The sequence below is a fragment of the Chelonia mydas genome, chromosome 11 (assembly GCF_015237465.2).
Source record: "Chelonia mydas isolate rCheMyd1 chromosome 11, rCheMyd1.pri.v2, whole genome shotgun sequence".
NCBI lineage: Eukaryota > Metazoa > Chordata > Testudines > Cheloniidae > Chelonia > Chelonia mydas.
In genome coordinates this window covers 65,068,008-65,085,713 of record NC_051251.2, presented here as the reverse complement: position 1 = coordinate 65,085,713, position 17,706 = coordinate 65,068,008, and the positions used below count along the sequence as shown (strand labels likewise).

General features: G+C 41.5%; 1 protein-coding gene across 6 annotated transcripts in view; it reads left to right on the top strand.

Annotated features, from left to right (window-relative positions):
- ERBB4 (erb-b2 receptor tyrosine kinase 4) overlaps positions 1-17,706 on the top strand; it is a 971,255-nt gene that overhangs the window by 763,089 nt on the left and 190,460 nt on the right. For 2 of the 6 annotated variants that reach the window (XM_043525748.1, XM_043525747.1), the window contains exons 16-17: positions 2,383-2,427; positions 2,548-2,622. In XM_043525748.1, coding sequence (XP_043381683.1) covers positions 2,383-2,427; positions 2,548-2,622 — 120 coding nt within the window. The remainder of the gene's footprint in view (positions 1-2,382; positions 2,428-2,547; positions 2,623-17,706) is intronic. The other 4 variants (XM_043525750.1, XM_037912404.2, XM_043525751.1 and 1 more) reach the window with 2 other exon arrangements.

The following is a 17,706-nucleotide window of genomic DNA, read 5'->3' as shown; positions in this document are numbered from 1 at the left end:
CAAGACAACAGGCTCTTTTTTACAGTAGGCCGCCAGTTATACTGATAACTGATAATGGCTTTCAGGCCTCTAATTTGAAGAAGGCCTTCTTTTTATTTATAGCAAGGGTCTGAGCTCAGCAGCTTTTGTCATGCTAGAGAATGGGTGCTCTGAACAACTTTTCTGCCTCCTTCGTTACTGAGCTGGTTTTTTTGGGAACTGCTGAGCATGCCATATGGGGAAGAAGAAATGTTACAGATGTGCCTGAGGCTGGACAGAATATAAACCCTTGAAGCCCAAGACAGCTGAAATTTCAAAAGTGCCTGTCAGAGTTCTCTGTACTTTACAGTATGAATTGTATTTAAATCCAAGCCTGCCACGATGCACGCTGTCTAGCTACCCGGCCATTAAGTGTATCCACTTCATGTACAGAATTCTGCTTGAGTTCATTATTAAGGCAACCTTTGCGATCTGTTTTTGTTTGCCTGTCACAGCATTTATGCAAAAATAAAAATGTCAGTAAGCAAACAAGAACTGAGGTGCAGTGTTATACTGCTCCTCCCGAGATAAAATGGGCAGGGACACCGGACTTCAGTGAAATCAGTGAATTTATTTTTTAAAGGCAGATTGATATTTAAATATTTTATTTTAAAGGAAGTAAGAGTTCATAAGTGGCAAGTGATCGCGAAGCGGAGAGAAGACCCCATGGGAGCCTATTTAAACTCCATCAAATCTGTCTCAGGTCTCCTTCTGTCAGAACAGAAATGAAAGTATCGGGGTATCTGGCTGGTGAATCTTGCCCATATGCTCAGGGTTTAGCTGATCGCCATATTTGGGGTTGGGAAGGAATCTTCCTCCAGGGCAGATTGGAAGAGGCCCTGGAGGTTTTTCGCCTTCCTCTGTAGCATGGGGCACGGGTCACTTGCTGGAGGATTCTCTGCTCCTTGAAGTCTTTAAACCACCATTTGAGGACTTCAATAGCTCAGACATTGATGAGAGGTTTTTCGCAGGAGTGGGTGGGTGAAATTCTGTGGCCTGCGTTGTGCAGGAGGTCGGACTAGATGATCATAATGGTCACTTCTGACCTTAGTATCTATGAATCTATGAAAGGCTGGGATTTTCAGAGAGTTGCTTCCCTTAAGCTCCTTGGAAAATCCCAGCTCCTTGGCCCTTATTTAAAGACCTAAATGCATGGTTTGCTATTCATGAATCCCAAGGACCTAGCAGCGTTGGTGGGTGTTCAGCACTTCTGAAACTCAGGCTGCTTGTTTGAGTGCCTAAATATTGAAGAAGGAGCTTAACTTTGTAGGCACCTATTTTCTGAAAATCTTGGGCACTGTCTTCATGCCACAATTGACTTTCCATTTAAGAATCCTGCCATCCGCACCATAGACTGCTCCTGCTGAGGGGATAGGGAACTCCATAAGGTCCCCTGTCCCATAAGCAGCTCAATGGAGGCAGATCCCCACTGACTTCAGTGGGGCTCCGTATGGGCACAGGAGTCTTGCCCACGAGGAGTGGTTTGCAGGATCGGGACTTAAATCCTCGTTCAGCATCTGCTTCGCTCAAGGCTGTTCGGTCTTCCAAAACCAGTCGATTGCCCAGGATTCACAGAAGCTCTGTGCCTGTTGCTGGTTCCCCGAAGCCCTCGGTGGCACAGTTCTGGGAACACCATGCTACTTAGGGCTCCTTTACTAGTTGCTGCTCTTGGAGCTCACCCTCCCTTTGGGGCTGCAGAAGGAGATGCCACACTGTGGAAAATCATTGCGGATGGAGCCCCGTGGATTTGGTGTGAGATGATGCTCTGGAAAGTAGCAAGCTTCCTCTGCCACCATGGCTTGATCCCAACTAAGGAGCTTCATGGAAGAAGACTGGGTGACAAAGACAAGTTCCACTCCCCCTCATGCTTTGCCCACTTCTGCTTCTCAGCTGCCCTGAGATGAGGGAATGACAGGGCTCAAAATATTTCTGCCATGACCCTGTCTAGGAGTGAGTACAGTATGAACAACATTAATGAAGGAAAATAGTTCTCCACCTAGCTCCTGTAGATCTTGAGCCATGCAAATGAGCAGCCTGTGTGCAGTAATCACTGGTCTGATACTTTAAACAACAGCCAAAAAGGCAACTGTATTGTTAGGCCTCCCACGTAAGCAGGTGAAACCTGCCTTAAGTATTGTTCGAGCCAAGATTGGTCCAACCTTATGCTGCTGGTGCTGCTTTTATTGTTCTCTGCTGTCTGTACTTTGTGTCACAAGCTGTAATTTCACAATGCCTTGGGTGTCTTTCTAGAATTATAATTAACAGTTTGGAACACGGCAGGGGGGAGACTCCTGTTTTTTCTGTCTGTAAATAACGGATTTTTCTCTCTTTCTCTCCCTGTTTTTCAATTTGGATTTGCTGCAGGTGCATAGGCCCCCGTATTGAGGACTGCATCGGCCTGATGGATAGGTACTTGCTGAGTGCTTGCTCCCACTGTCCCCCTCCCATACTCCACGTGTGGGCAAGGGCGTGTGTGTGCATGTCCCTGTGAATGGCGAATGATATTTTCTGTTCTGTAATTGCCTGCAGGTGTAGAGGCCCCACTAGTCATGACTGCATTTACTATCCATGGACACGCCAGTCCACCTTACCACAGCATGCTAGGTAACATCCTCCATCTTTCCATCTTGTACCTCAGGATCTTTCCCCAGTTACCATAGCAGAGTTGTACTAACCAGCTGGGTTAGAAATATGAATTAGAGTGTGGAAAGTGTATCATAATTTATAGGATATACAACTCAGCTTTTCGATTGCTTTACAGTTTGAAAAAAATTTAGCTATGCCATTGATAGAATTGGTTGCAAAATCCCCAGAGCTATTCTGTATGACTTTTTTTTTCAATTTCAAATGTTTTGTCAACAAAAATTCACAACTAAACAAAACGAAACGTTTCATTTAATTGAGATTCTCATTTAGTTTTCAGAGTAGCAGCCATGTTAGTCTGTATCCGCAAAAAGAAAAGGAGCAATTGTGGCACCTTAGAGACTAACAAATTTATTTGAGTGATGAAGTGAGCTGTAGCTCACGAAAGCTTATGCTCAAATAAATTTGTTCGTCTCTAAGGTGCCACAAGTCCTCCTGTTCTTCATTTAGTTTCGGTTTTTGAAAGCCAAAATGGAAAAAAATTGAATTACAACGAAGTGAAAAAAACTTTTTTTTTAATTTAAGTTTCCTCAAAATTAAACTGTGTTCATAAAACATTGCAACACAGACAAAACTATTTTTCGACCAAAGAAAAATCTCAAAAATTGTTGACCAGCTGTAGCTACTTCATTGTTAATTTGGCATTCAAAAATGGCACTGGAAGTTGAGAAATTCAGTCTCTCCTTGCATCAGGTTTGGTCTCAAATGCATCCATGATGACCAAGCCAAATTTATGTAGGAAGAATCTACATATGTTTGAGTTTAAGTTAGGCCTCTGTGTTCCCCTTTGTTATATCCCATTCATGTCCTATATATTTTTTTTCATTGTATTTATTGTCAATTCAAACTGGTTAGTATAGCCTCCAGGCTCTCAGGGTCTAGACCCTGACTAGGATTTTTTCCTTTCAACCAACTTCACCTCATAAAACATTCTAGCTGGTTCTCCTTGGTTTGTCTTGAACATTTCCTTACAATGATACCAGAAGATTAATATGATGAAGCTCAGAGGAGCTGAATGTTTTTTTAAAAAATGTTTCCATGCCTCGAGGTTACCTATTCAACATGAAACTCCTTATTTTCTAGTTGTTGACTGATAGTGTTTATGCTCAAGGGAGAGTGGTATGAAAAACATACAACTAGAAATGCTAGCCAAATCTTAAATGGCAAGATCCGTTAATATTTGTTCCAAAGCCCAATGCAGTGAATGGGAAGAGGTCCAGATTTTCAGACGTGCCTGGTGATCATGGGTGCCTCAGTTTTTAAAGGCCCAGCTTAAGACTCTGAAAATGAGGGCCTCTTAAAGAATCTCAGACTGTGCACCAAAAGCTGAGGTGCCCCAAATCAACAGGCACGTCTGAAAATCTTGACTTCATTGACTTCACAAAGCTTTGGATCAAGCCCTTTGGCCTCAAATGAGCAAAGCATTTTAGCACATGCTTAACCTAAACAGCTTCAACAGAACTACACACATGGTTAAAGTTAAGGACGTGCTTAAGTGATTTGCATGATTGCGGCCTTAGTTGTGTTTTTTAATTATTTGCAATATTGTATTTTAAAATGAGAATGGAATAAACAAAATCTTAATAATATGGTAAATGCTTTGTATTGGAACCGTTATTGGTAAGTAATGACATCATGCCAGTCGCGTACATCAGCTGTGGTCTCCAGTATACATATTTTAAGTAAAGCTGCTTGATATTGTTAGCACAATAGGGAGAGAGCACATCCGACTATTCATTGTTTGATTTAACTGGCAGACTTGTAAGCTTAACTTTGAATTCAGAAAATGGATTTATTGTCTAGAAACTTACTTAAATCTCCAAGATCCAGTGCACATTGAAATCAATGGAAACACTCTCATTAATGTCATTGTCTGTTAGATCAGATCCTAAATTTATGTCGCAAAATGAGTAATGAAATATGTGAGAGACAAGGTGGATGAGGTATTGGCCCAACTTCTGTTTATTGTGTTTATTGGCCCAACTTCTGTTGCTGAAAGAGACATTTTGAGTTTACATAGAGCTGTTCTTCAGGTCTGGGACAGGCTTGAACGCTTGTCTCTTTCACCAACAGAAGTCAGACCAGTAAAAGATATTACCTCACCCACATAGTCTTGCCAATATCCTGGGGCCAACATGGTTACAACAACACTGCAAACACTAATGTGGAAGTATGCTACAGATGATAGTTGCTAGTATGCTGTCATTTTTCAAGACCTTAAAACGAATAATGCACTGTCAGATCCTTTTATTGTAAGAAGTGTAGATGAGTGAATTCATCTCTCTGAATCTGTGATCTAATGTCAAGTCAGTAAAACAGACTACTGAGGGGTGTGTGGGTGTGAAAATTAAAGTAGGTGTTTTAATCCATTCAAATGAGGCATGTCCTGCTCCATTCAGTATGAGTAATAAGTGACCCTCAATTATGGAATCTGGAGAACCATTTCAAAGAAAGAATGTTTCCTTTAGAACTGACAGCTTTGCTACACTTATTTTGTGCCAATGATGGCCATGTAAATGTGATTAAATTTTAAGATGTGTATGTTCTGTCACTTTCAAACCTATGTAAGAAATTTCAGAGCCAGTTTATGGCTCCCAAACCTATATTTGTTTTTGTTTTTTAATTATCCATTTTTAAATTACGCCCTTTGTTTGGGACAAAAAAATAAGCAAAGGTGCACTGGCAAAAATGGTATATTTTCTGTGTGATGCAAGTGGTAAAAACCAAAGTGTGTCTAGTTCACTTTAAATGGAACGCTTTACATATTCCTCTAGCTATCTTTTATCCACCATGACCTACTTCAGGTCATTAATGTCTAGTCTGCACCTTCACTATTGCTGCACATTGACTTGAATCAGTACTGGATTGAGAGGCAGAGTGCTCTGTTGTTCAACCAGCCAGCAGAAGATGAGAACAAAGTCTGTAATGCAGACAAATGAAATATTTCTCGCTTCCTTCATCTGCTTCCATTTTCAAAGCAATGTTGTTTTTCTTTCCAGTTTTGCAATTTGCAAATTGTTTTTGCCATGATCCATTGGCCTGAAGACTTTTGCAAGAGTCTGGTAGGATAGCAAAGGAATTTTTACTGTCGTGTTTAATAAAGATGAATCAGATGTGTGCTACACTACTTGTTTTCCAAAAGACCAGCAGTGAAATTTCAAAACATACCCTCTTTCAGCTTGTGTCTAGAGCCTTTAATAGTTATACGTTATAACCCCTTTATTCAAAGATTTTTACTCCTAACATTTCCTAGTAGAATTCCACATCACGTGATGTTAGAAATGCTTTTATTTTCTCATTTCCATCTGAATGGCACTTACAAAGGAGGAATATTTTACCCCTTTCCTCTAGACCAGTTGATTGATATCCAAACAGCTGTTAGATTGCCTGTTAGATCTATAAATACACCGATCCTTTGTTCCACAGCGACCCAAATGTGTTTTCGATAAATTAAGTTTATCTTTGCAAAGGGTTTCACCACATTGTTAACTACCGGAAAAAGTTCAAACTATAAAGAGAGTAAATGTCTCCTTAAACTAACCAGTAAAAGCTTTTAGAGCTCATGGGAGAAATGAACATCTCTTTTATTTGTGGCTAGTTGCCAAATTCCAGCTCTTGTAACGATAGGAGGTACTGCACTGTAGTTCTGGTAATACTGTGGAAAGCCATAGTTCTCCACGTTTCTGACACATTCTGTTGTGTTTAAGTAATGTCTAGCATGGTGGTATCTGATTGTAATTTATGTGTTACGCTGACTTTAGGAGCAGATTCTCTCACTGGCTTCTGCCTCTTTGAGCTGCTCCAGTGACACTAAGGAACCAGAAATAGGACAGACCTTGCCAACTGAGAATTCCTAAAGCAAAGGGGAGTCCTTAGCTGGCACAGAGATGGCAGAGTTTATTCCTATATCACCCCTTGCTCTCCAGAACCTCAGCATATGGTACATACCAGGCCTGGGGCGGGGGGAGAAGGGGGGAGGAGGCGGGAAATGAGGGGGCGTGATCAGAATGCTTTTGAACTCTGGTATTCTCAGCTAATTTAATTGGGAAATGTTTGCACACCAATCCTTTCCTGAAAACCAAGAGGAAAACAGAGGTGAATCATGTATACCATGGAGAGATGTACACTGGGATTTTCCAGGGAGCCTAAAGGAGCTACTGTATATGCCTAGCTCCAACTGAATTTCAGTAGGAGCTGAGACCTATTCCTCAGGTGCCTTTGAAAATTCCAGCTGTAATGATTATGAGGAGACTTTAGGAGTAATTGAAAGGGGGGTAGGGAGAGGGAGTTTGAAGAGAGAAACTCCATCATCTTATTTTTTAAAAGAAACAAACAAAACAATGCCCAGCAATACAGATGTGGTCTTTTTCCACAGAATTAACTGCCCAATTCAGTTATCCAACCCAGGCCCAGGATAAAATTCAGTAGTGTTAATGTGTATCTAGCAAAAAGAACAGGAGGACTTGTGGCACCTTAGAGACTAACAAATTTATTTGAGCATAAGCTTTCGTGAGCTACAGCTCACTTCATCGGATGCATCCAGTGGAAAATACAGTGGGGAGATTTATATACATAGAGAACATGAAACAATGGGTGTTACCATACACCCTGTAACGAGAGTGATCACTTAAGGTGAGCTATTACCAGCAGGAGAGCAGGGGGGAGGGGGTGAACCTTTTGTAGTGATAATCAAGGTGGGCCATTTCCAGCAGTTGACAAGAACGTCTGAGGAAAAGTGGGGGATGGGGGGGGGACTAAACAAGGGGAAATAGTTTTACTTTGTGTAATGACCCATCCACTCCCAGTCTCTATTCAAGCCTAAGTTAATTGTATCCAGTTTGCAAATTAATTCCAATTCAGCAGTCTCTCGTTGGAGTCTGTTTCTGAAGTTTTTTTGTTGAAGAATTGCAACTTTTAGGTCTGTAATCGAGTAACCAAAGAGATTGAAGTGTTCTCCAACTGGTTTTTGAATGTTATAATTCTTGACGTCTGATTTGTGTCCATTTATTCTTTTACGTAGAGACTGCCCAGTTTGACCAATGTACTTGGCAGAGGGGCATTGCACGCTCATGATGGCATATATCACATTGGTAGATGTGCAGGTGAACGAGCCTCTGATAGTGTGGCTGATGTGATTAGGCCCTATGATGGTGTCCCCTGAATAGATATGTGGACACAGGTGGCAACGGGCTTTGTTGCAAGGATAGGTTCTTGGGTTAGTGGTTCTGTTGTGTGGTGTGTGGTTGCTGGTGAGTATTTGCTTCAGGTTGGGGGGCTGTCTGTAGGCAAGGACTGGCCTGTCTCCCAAGATTTGTGAGAGTGATGGGTCGTCCTTCAGGATAGGTTATAGATCCTTGATGATGCATTGGAGAGGTTTTATTTGGGGGCTGAAGGTGACGGCGAGTGGCGTTCTTTTATTTTCTTTGTTGGGCCTGTCCTGTAGTAGGTGACTTCTGGGTACTCTTCGGGCTCTGTCAACCTGTTTCTTCACTTCAGCAGGTGAGTATTTTAGTTGTAAGAATGCTTGATCGAGATCTTGTAGGTGTTTGTTTCTGTCTGAGGGGTTGGAGCAAATGCGGTTGTATCGTAGAGCTTGGCTGTAAACGATGGATTGTGTGGTGTGGTCTGGATGAAAGCTGGAGGCATGTAGGTAAGTATAGCGGTCAGTAGGTTTCCGGTATAGGGTGGTGTTTATGTGACTATCGCTTATTAGCACCATAGTGTCCAGGAAGTGGATCTCTTGTGCGGACTGGTGCAGGCTGAGGTTGATGGTGGGATGGAAATTGTTGAAATCATGGTGGAATTCCTCAAGGGCTTCTTTTCCATGGGTCCAGACGATGAAGATGTCATCAATGTAGCACAAGTAGAGTAGGGGCATTAGGGGACGAGAGCTGAGGAAGCGTTGTTCTAAGTCAGCCATAAAAATGTTGGCATACTGTGGGGCCATGCGGGTACCCATAGCAGTGCCGCTGATTTGAAGGTATACATTGTCCCCAAATGTGAAATAGTTATGGGTGAGGACAAAGTGACGAAGTTCAGTCACCAGGTTTGCCGTGACATTATCGGGGATACTGTTCCTGATGGCTTGTAGTCCATCTTTGTGTGGAATATCTAGGTTTCACTAAGTTGCCAGTATTTAAACTTTCAGATGAAGCATTCAAGCTATAATTCAAAGGAAAATAATTCCTTAAGTAAGGGGTGAAGCTGCAATTTTTCTGGTCTGAGATCTATCATAAAACTGAAGATGTAATCAGGGAGGGAACGGCAAGGAAACAGCACCTTAAGATGTTCCCTGAATAAACCTGTATTGATTTATACCCTAACTATATGGGCTTCACGTTTTCTTTTAACCAACAGAAGCTAATTAGCCTGGTCCCCTGCTGTGAAGTGGTTACATAAAACGATGTGTAGTTATTAACTCAAATTACAATATCCTCATACTTTCTTCCTATTAACAAAGCACACTTTCCCAACTAATCATCCCTTCACAAACAAAAGATTGTTTTTATATACAGTGTATGTATACAAGAACTAATTAACAGTAAACCCTTTGTAATGCAGGCAAATCCTTTCATAGCTGTTTCATAACCGCCTACACAGTGTGATTTCATTAGAATTTCACAGTAAGTCAGTAGTACAGAACACATGAGAGGGGAAGGGAAACCCACCTCTAATAAACTCTGAGTGCTCGTCATGTTTATAGCACTCTGTTCCAGTGCTTGGAGTAAAGCATTCCATATGTTCCAGTTATTTATAGAATAACTACAGCCATTCCTGAAAGAGTGTGAAAAAAACCAAAAAGGCCCCACAAACAACTCTCCCCATAAAAATTTACTACCGGGGGGGAAAATAAGATTTATTTGTGAGTATAAAACTATAAACCTACCTCTTGATGGGTAAAATATACTATTCCAGAGAGACTTTCTAATACAGTCGCAGGACAGATCAATTCAGGGCACTGATTGTATTTTTAAATATTGAAAAAGAATAGAAAAACTATTTTTGGTCCTGACTTCTATGGATTTGATGGTTGAGGTCACACTTTTATCCCTCTAGAATAAAGCAGAGTGACAGATAAAGTCATGTTTCTCATGAGAGGCGGGTTGATCTAGTGGATAGAGCACTGGTTTGGGACTCAAGAGACCTGGTTCTATTCTTAGCTCTGCAACTGGCCTTGTAGGTGACCTTGGGCCTGTCACTTCCCTCCTGGTGCTGCTTTTTCCTCTCCCACGCTTTTATCTGTCTTGCATATTTACACAGTAATCTCTTTAAGGCAGAGACAGTCTCCATCTGTGTGGGTGCATGATGCCTGCCACAATGGGGTTCTGATATTGGGTTTAGACTCTAGGCGCTAGTATAATGTAGATAACTAATAGTAATGAGTTTAGCGGGACTTGTATATAGACACACTGAAACCCACTGTGGGCTATGAATTCTATCCCTATGGGCGCTCTGCATGAGCCACTGCTTATGCGGGCTTGAAGCCGATCAGAGGAAGCGTAGAAACCAGGCGGGGGGATTGCTCCTCAGAGGAGCTTCCAACAGCAACAGCCTAATATGAAGGGAGAGAGGAGGGGCTCCATTAGATGCAGCAGTAGCTGCCTGCAGAAGGGAGAATTACATTCCCACTCCCCACTGCCTTGAGACCCCTGTAAAAAGGCCAGATGCTCAAAGTTAGAATAAGGCAGTAGATTTGGCACTATGGTGAGTAAAGTAAAGGAGTGCAATGCAATGAACTGAGGCAATTTGGGACTTTCGCTACTCTTCCTGATAGACAGCTTCCCCCTATAGTAGATGATCATGATCAGTGCATGCAAAACCTGATTGTGTGGCTAAGCACTCAAAAGTAAGCAATGCCAAAGATAAGGTTGCAACCTTAATACAGCCCGGCCTGTGTGAATGAATTGTTACAGTGCTCTTTAATGACATAATTGCATAGTGTCTATCAAATATAATCTTACACAGCGTGTGCTACACCTTCCTGCGTTCCCTAGTACAGAGCTCCTCCGCTGCATTAGAGCAGTGCTCCCTACTGCCCGACCTTACCAAATATGCAAGCAGGCCTCTGCAATCCTTTTGCACCGACCAACATTCTCAGTGATTCCTGTGTGGCCCATCACCCAGCCTAAAGTGTGCTGCAACACAGTGCCCTTTGCAAATTCCAGGGGCCACAGAATTCCCTTGGCTTAGCCTCAGAACATCTTGGCATGTCTTGCAATAGCCCTCCCTAATCATAACTTCAGTACGCTACGTAACTAGGTTACCTATTCATGCGCCTTCACCACAGCCTTTCGTGAGTGCCTGCTTTTCAGATTTGCGAGAAGCACAATGCAAAATATACCCTGCATGCTTAATGTACAGTTCTCAGTCAAATCACAACCAAATTACATCAGCACGCTCAGAGGCATCTCTCCTCAATGAAGGTTATTTCCATACCCAAATTTCATCTCTCTGCCACAAACCGTTTCAGCCGCAGAGCTAGTCTGATAAAGTAGGTTGCAAAAATTGTTTCAGGAGAGGAAAATTGTATTTGTTTTAAAACTCTCCAAGTATTTGAAAATGACTGAACTATTTTTTCTCAAACTTTAACAAAAAAAAAGAAGACGACGACAAGCAGGGAGCAAGCCTGGTAAATTTCAGCTGAAAAAGTGAGTTCCAAAAAGTTCTGAGCAACTGAAAACTGATAAGCAACGTGCAACCTTATCTTTGGCATTTCTTACTCTTATTTATATGACTTATCGCAGTCACTGCTTTTGTCATCATGGTGTGTGTGTACACATCCAGTGAGACATGCTTCTGGTGATTTCCGATATAGGTAAACTCCAATAAGAGTGAGGTTGATTCGAAGCTTGAAATTCTTCCAGTAAATTGCAGTGTATGAATTACAATTCTGGTAATAGTGAACTTCCGTGTATAGTGAAAAAGTGCAGTGAAAAAAGTGACTTTGTTGGGGCATGGCTGCACTGTTCATCCCTCCAGTCTCGTTTGTTAATTCAGTTGCCTCAAAGGAGGATTTAATATAGATTTAATAAGTTATTATAAATTAATTATCTATTTATTATTAAAAATTCATTCATTGAGCTTTAAAAGTATGTAAGATGCAGTGTTTAAGACTCAGTAAATAATTTCTCAATAATTCATTCATATTTAACATACAATAAGTGTGGACGAAAGAGTGCAGACTTTCTTCCATTTTGCCTTAATGCGGTTGCAGGATTTGCCCCTCTTATTAAATGTAGACAATATACATGACAAAGTGTATTTAATTTTAAAGTCTCAACATCACATCGGTCTCTGTGGCCCTAGCCTTCACTTTTTGATCTGTGGAAAGATGAAGAAGCTACAATTGTTGCATACAATGGAAAAGGTGTTGCTAGTGTAGTTGTGTTGTGGCTATTCATGGGGGTCAAATCTGTTTGGATAGATTTCTTCAAGTCAATTTATAATGTTAAATCACATCATTATAATAAAAGATGGATTGCCTGTTGGCCAGGGATGGAGCCATTCTTGTGTGTGTGTGTGTAAAGTATTTCCTACTGTTTTACAGTGCTTGATTTATTTACAAGATGGTTAAACCCTGCACACCAAGATGTTACTATAGAATACAAATTAGACTGAATTAATTTACAATCCACAAAGTACACTGCCTTGCTAATTCTTCACTCACTCACTAATTCTTCACTCTCTCTTTCTCTCTCGTGTTACTCTGCAGTTATTTTCCAAAGCTTTTTCAATATTCGATTAGAAATAGCAAATAACTTGAACTAACCTTACTTCAGACTTGGATTCTTCAGTTTGTTTTATATGAGTGGAAATACAAGATTTTTATTTGTTAAAAGGGATTCTAGTCACAGAGCCATGAGACCTGCAAATACATAATCATAAGCCAATAACATTTTGTTGCAAATTGTAAGAAATTAATAAGTTTCAATGGTGGTAATTGCAAAATACTGAACTACAATAGGTTTCAGAGTAACAGCCGTGTTAGTCTGTATTCACAAAAAGAAAAGGAGTACTTGTGGCACCTTAGAGACTAACCAATTTATTTGAGCATAAGCTTTCGTGAGCTACAGCTCACTTCATCAGATGATGTGAGCTGTAGCTTACGAAAGCTTATGCTCAAATAAATTGGTTAGTCTCTAAGGTGCCACAAGTACTCCTTTTCTTTTTGAACTACAATAATTACCAAAAGATGAAGGATTACCATAAACATCAGCAATTGTGCAGGTTCAGAGCATTAGCAAATCGTGCCATCATGTTGACTTACTTTCTCTTATTGTGTACAGACATTTTTTCATACTATGAAGTGAAGTAACATGCTGGAAAAATGCCATGTAAATTATTGGTGCTTTTGAGCAAAGACTTACCAATAACTGAATTTTTATTTGAACTGGAAGGGTGTTCTAAATCATTCATTTCACATGCAACACCCTGCCTGTGTGAAACCAATTCCGCTTCATGGCTCTTGACCATGTTGCAGAGGCATTTTGCCCTTTGTCTCCTTTATTATGACTAGAGGGGAAAAAAATCTACTGAGATGTCAGATGGAACTGTACAGTCGTCTGCATACTCTGGGATATTCAAAAGCACTGTGTTTTGGCCGAACTCATTGACTTCAATGGAAGCTGAGTTCTACCAATGTTCAGTACTTTTGAAAAATCCAATCCACACTCTTCCACTGACTGTTACTGTTTTCTGACGGTAAGTTTGAACCCTGATGATTTGTGTTGATGATAATATGCTTCTGTATGCTCTGTCCAGTAACCTAATGTTGCCAAAGCCACTTAGGCAGGAGTTTGCGCAGGGAACTGATCTGTATCATCATACTGACGGGTGTGGGGAAATTAAGGAGAAAAATGAAGACTAGCGAAGGTTGAATCTCAGGATATTTGGAAGTTCTTGTAGATAAAAATTTGGAGACTTAGCAGAACCGTCTAAACTTTGTGAGTCTACAAAACTAGACTGGACACCTCAAAATTGGAGGTGTTTTCTACTATAGGTAGGGTAGAAGTACAATGCAGAGAGATGTGCTTCCAGTACCAGCCAGAACAAGGACATCCAGAAGTCTAGAAAACTTAAAAAATACGGGTTTCAGAGTAGCAGCTGTGTTAATCTGTATTCGCAAAAAGAAAAGGAGTACTTGTGGCACCTTAGAGACTACATCCGATGAAGTGAGCTGTAGCTCACGAAAGCTTATGCTCAAATACATTTGTTAGTCTCTAAGGTGCCACAAGTCCTCCTTTTTTTAAAAAAAATACTGCAGTTTCCCCAAATCCTTTTGCTTGTCAGAAGATTCAGTTTAGGTTCTTTTCAAGTTTTAGGAGAAAGTGGAGGTCACTTTTCATTTAACTTGAACTGATTTGCCCATTCTGAGAGAGGGCTTCAGCTCTTCAGTACATATGTCCTTGATTTAGATTGCTGCTATTGTGATTTGTCTTGAAGCAGCGCCTGTCTGTCAGAAAGCAGGGCCTGCAGCAGAGCCAGTCTCCAGGCAACCTAACGAGCACAGCTGGCCTGTAATCGGCTGCCTCGTTGGCTATGCCACCTGTTTGGTTGAAAGAGTCAGCAGACTGGCTCTTAAGCCCAGCGGCAGCTGCTCAAAGCATTCTTCATGGCTGCAATAACTCCTGTGCCTGCTTGTTCCCAGTCCTGCCACTTTGTTTCCAGCCCTGCTTCAGCACCACTCCTGCCTTGGCCTCAGCCTTGCCTCACTCCAGGTAACCTGGTTCTGATCCTTGGCTCCGGTTCCTGATCTCTTACTTCAGCTCTGACCCTTGGCTCTGGCATATGGCCTCTGACTCCAGTTTGGATGCTGGGCTCTGGCTTCTAACTCCAGCTCTGACCATGGGCTCCAGTTCCTGGCTAGCAGCTCTCATTCTAACCATTAGGCCTGACTCCTGCTCTGTCCCTATCCCGTGGGGATCCCTATCACTGTGTCTATTTCCTTTATGCACCCTGTAGTTGAAGAACAGTTCTTTTTTTCTCTCTCATTACTCAGCGAGAGACTCATTTTCATGTTGCATCTCAAGTTAAAGGCGAGGGCTTCATTAGGTGACTCTGGCATTCCCTGGTGATCTCTAGCCCCCGTTTGTCCTAGCTGCCTATTCTAACATGCTAGCTGTAAAGGACGTAAACATCGTTTTCCAAATGAGGTCTTCTTTCAGCTTGTTTGCTAATGATAGGACCACAAGGCTCCTTATTTGAAGCTCAGCTGTGGTATTGTGTAGTCATGCAGTCAGTGAATCTCCCCACTAGATAGTAGCTTCCAGTTCCCTCTGGCTTCAGCACCTTAGGTCCTTGGTCTGCCCTAGTGCCTGGCCAGAAGCAAACGTACACCCATCGTTGTAGTGAAATACATATTCAATTGTTAGGAGTTCGGTGACGGTGTTACTTCTGAGTTTTCAAGCTGAGCCCCAGCGAGGTGACCAAGAGCGTTCAATGGGGTTGGGCTCAAGCCCCCAGCCACCTGAGGGAGCCATGTATTTTGTCTGAGTAAATAATTGGCATATTTTAAAAAGTTATGTCTGAATTTATATATAATGTGGTGCTTTTGGGGACAAGTGGTCTTCCCTGAGTATGAATTTACATTATTGGTAGAAATTTTAGAATCTATATTTATCTCGGGTATTATGCCCCACTCATTAACAAGGTATTTGAGCACCTTGGATTGTCCCTCAATGCAGACGGTTGGTTGGTTTCTTCCTCTTAAAGATGCATTGCTTTGAGGTGCTGTTTGGAGTCTATTCAGTATTACAGAGTTATTTGAAGTCAGTGCAGTTTATGCAAAGGCTCCAAGGGACGTGTAGGTTTACCCAAAGATGCATTCTCTTTAGAACATGTGGGTAATGGGTTTTGCTGGTGTAACCTTTTGACATCCTCAGGGAAGTTGCCTTGAGGGAAGACTGTAATTTTAACAAATGTCTCACATTATTTTTCAATCTGAACTAAACTTTTAACAAACTCAGTTCGATACCCTGGTAAGCAGAGGCTTCCTTCCAGACATGTCAGCCGTTAAGTCCACAACAGATAATGCAGATAATCATTTTTCGAGACATTCGCGGTGGAGCAAGTTATTAAAAAGAGAAGAAATGGTCGTGGGATAACATGGAAAGCAGGTGCTGGCAGGTCCTGATGGAGGTTTGTTGGCAGAGGAGGGTTGCACTGTGCCCGCCTACTCAATGCATGTCTCTGGCCAAAGCGACTAATCCCTCACTTTCAAGTGTGTAACGTTCAGAGAAAAATTCAAGAAGAATGTCAAAACATAGTGATGCAGGCAAAGACCAGATTTTGGTTCAACAAAACTGGATGAAACAAGTTTTCATACAAGTTCTGACTTGTAAAGTTCGTGAAGCCTTACGTGCAGTAAAAATTAGCACAAATACAATTTCCCCTCAACCTTCACAGTAAAAACATGCCAATCATTTCCTTAAACAACTTGTCTTAGACTCCCTCCAAACCCTGCTTATAACACACACGGTTGATTACAAAAATGCAAACCAATATGCCATAGTGTTTTTTTTAAACTCTTATTTCTTGTTATTTTGCAACTTATTTCATTTTAACTTTTAGGTCTCAGGACTTCATACACTCTAAACAATCCTGTGCAGATACATCTAGCTGACAGTACAGGGTAGCTCAGGTGGGTCTTAAGAGGTACTTCGTCAGTAACCCAAGGAAGTCTGCGGGAGGTGAGAAATAAGATATGCTAATGGAGAAACAGAAGCCAACAAGGGACAAAGGGTGAGCGTTAATTTATCACCAAAGACCATTTTAGTCATAGGCTTAGTAGACAGCCCCCTACAGATGGTTCTGTAGGAATAATGCAGAGAGTGCTTCAGTCACTCAAGACCATATTAATCTTGAATTACTCTTCTGTGGTTATGGTTTCTGCACATCCTGTTTCTGCTCAGTCAAGTTCAATAGACACCTTTAATTAACGCACACATCCTGAAACTCTTTGCACTGCTGGCTAACAAAGCACTCAACTGAAGCACTGCTGTGTCTCACACAAAGGAGTGTGGAGAATGTCTGGGAACTGGAGACATCCACTGCAGATGACTGAACAAACACACAGGCACCCTAGTGGAAGAAAGAAAATGGCACAGGCTATTAGTTATATTACTATGTATTATTGATCAAGCACCACAGATTAAATATGCTTGCTGTCCCAACTATCTTGTAGTCTAAGGTCTGATCCTTGCAGCATCAGGGTCTAAATTAGATGCAGTCAGTATAGTCCAAATGTAACCTCATGCATACGATAAAGGTGCATGCAAAACAATCATGCTACATGCTTGACGGTCAAATTACCAGATAGCCCTTGGATTTTTTTCGTGTAAACACCTCATTTATTGGAAGGCCTTGTGGAAGAAGCAGAGTTTTGAGGAGGAATTTGAGGGTAAAGAGGGGAGGTCATCTGGCGAACAAGGAGAGCAAGGCAGGTTCAAGAGCAGGGCACTGGGTCGAGGACTGAGAGAAGGAGACAAAAGAGATGGTCAAGCAGGAGGAGAGAAGACAATAGGAAGAAGAACAGGAGGAAATTCAGACTGCAAATATGATTCATCTTTTTAACTGTGCGAGCAATTAACCATTGGAACAGTTTACCTAGTGAGATGGTAGATTATCCATCAGATGAAGTCTTTAAATCAAGACTCCTTGTCTTTCTAAATGATATGCTCTAGTTCTACCAAAAGTTGTGGGTGTAATGCAGAAATTACTGGATGAGGTTCTACAACCTGTTATGCAGGAGGCCAGACTAGATTATCATAATGGTCTCTTCTGGATTTAACACCTGTGTAGGTTGGTCAGAAGAAAGCAGCAGAGAAATAAGTGGGCTGGAGGGGATGAGTTCTAATCTAGCAATTCACCAATGCAGCTGCAGCCAGATCTATCTTTTACTTGTCAACTCTGGGCCTGATCCAAAGCCAATTGAAGTCACTAGGAGCCTTTCCACTGATTTCAGTGGGCTTTAGATAGGCCCTAGGCTGCTTAGTTTAATAACCTTTCTCAGTGAACTGTGTAAATTCTAGAAGCAAATTGTCAGTC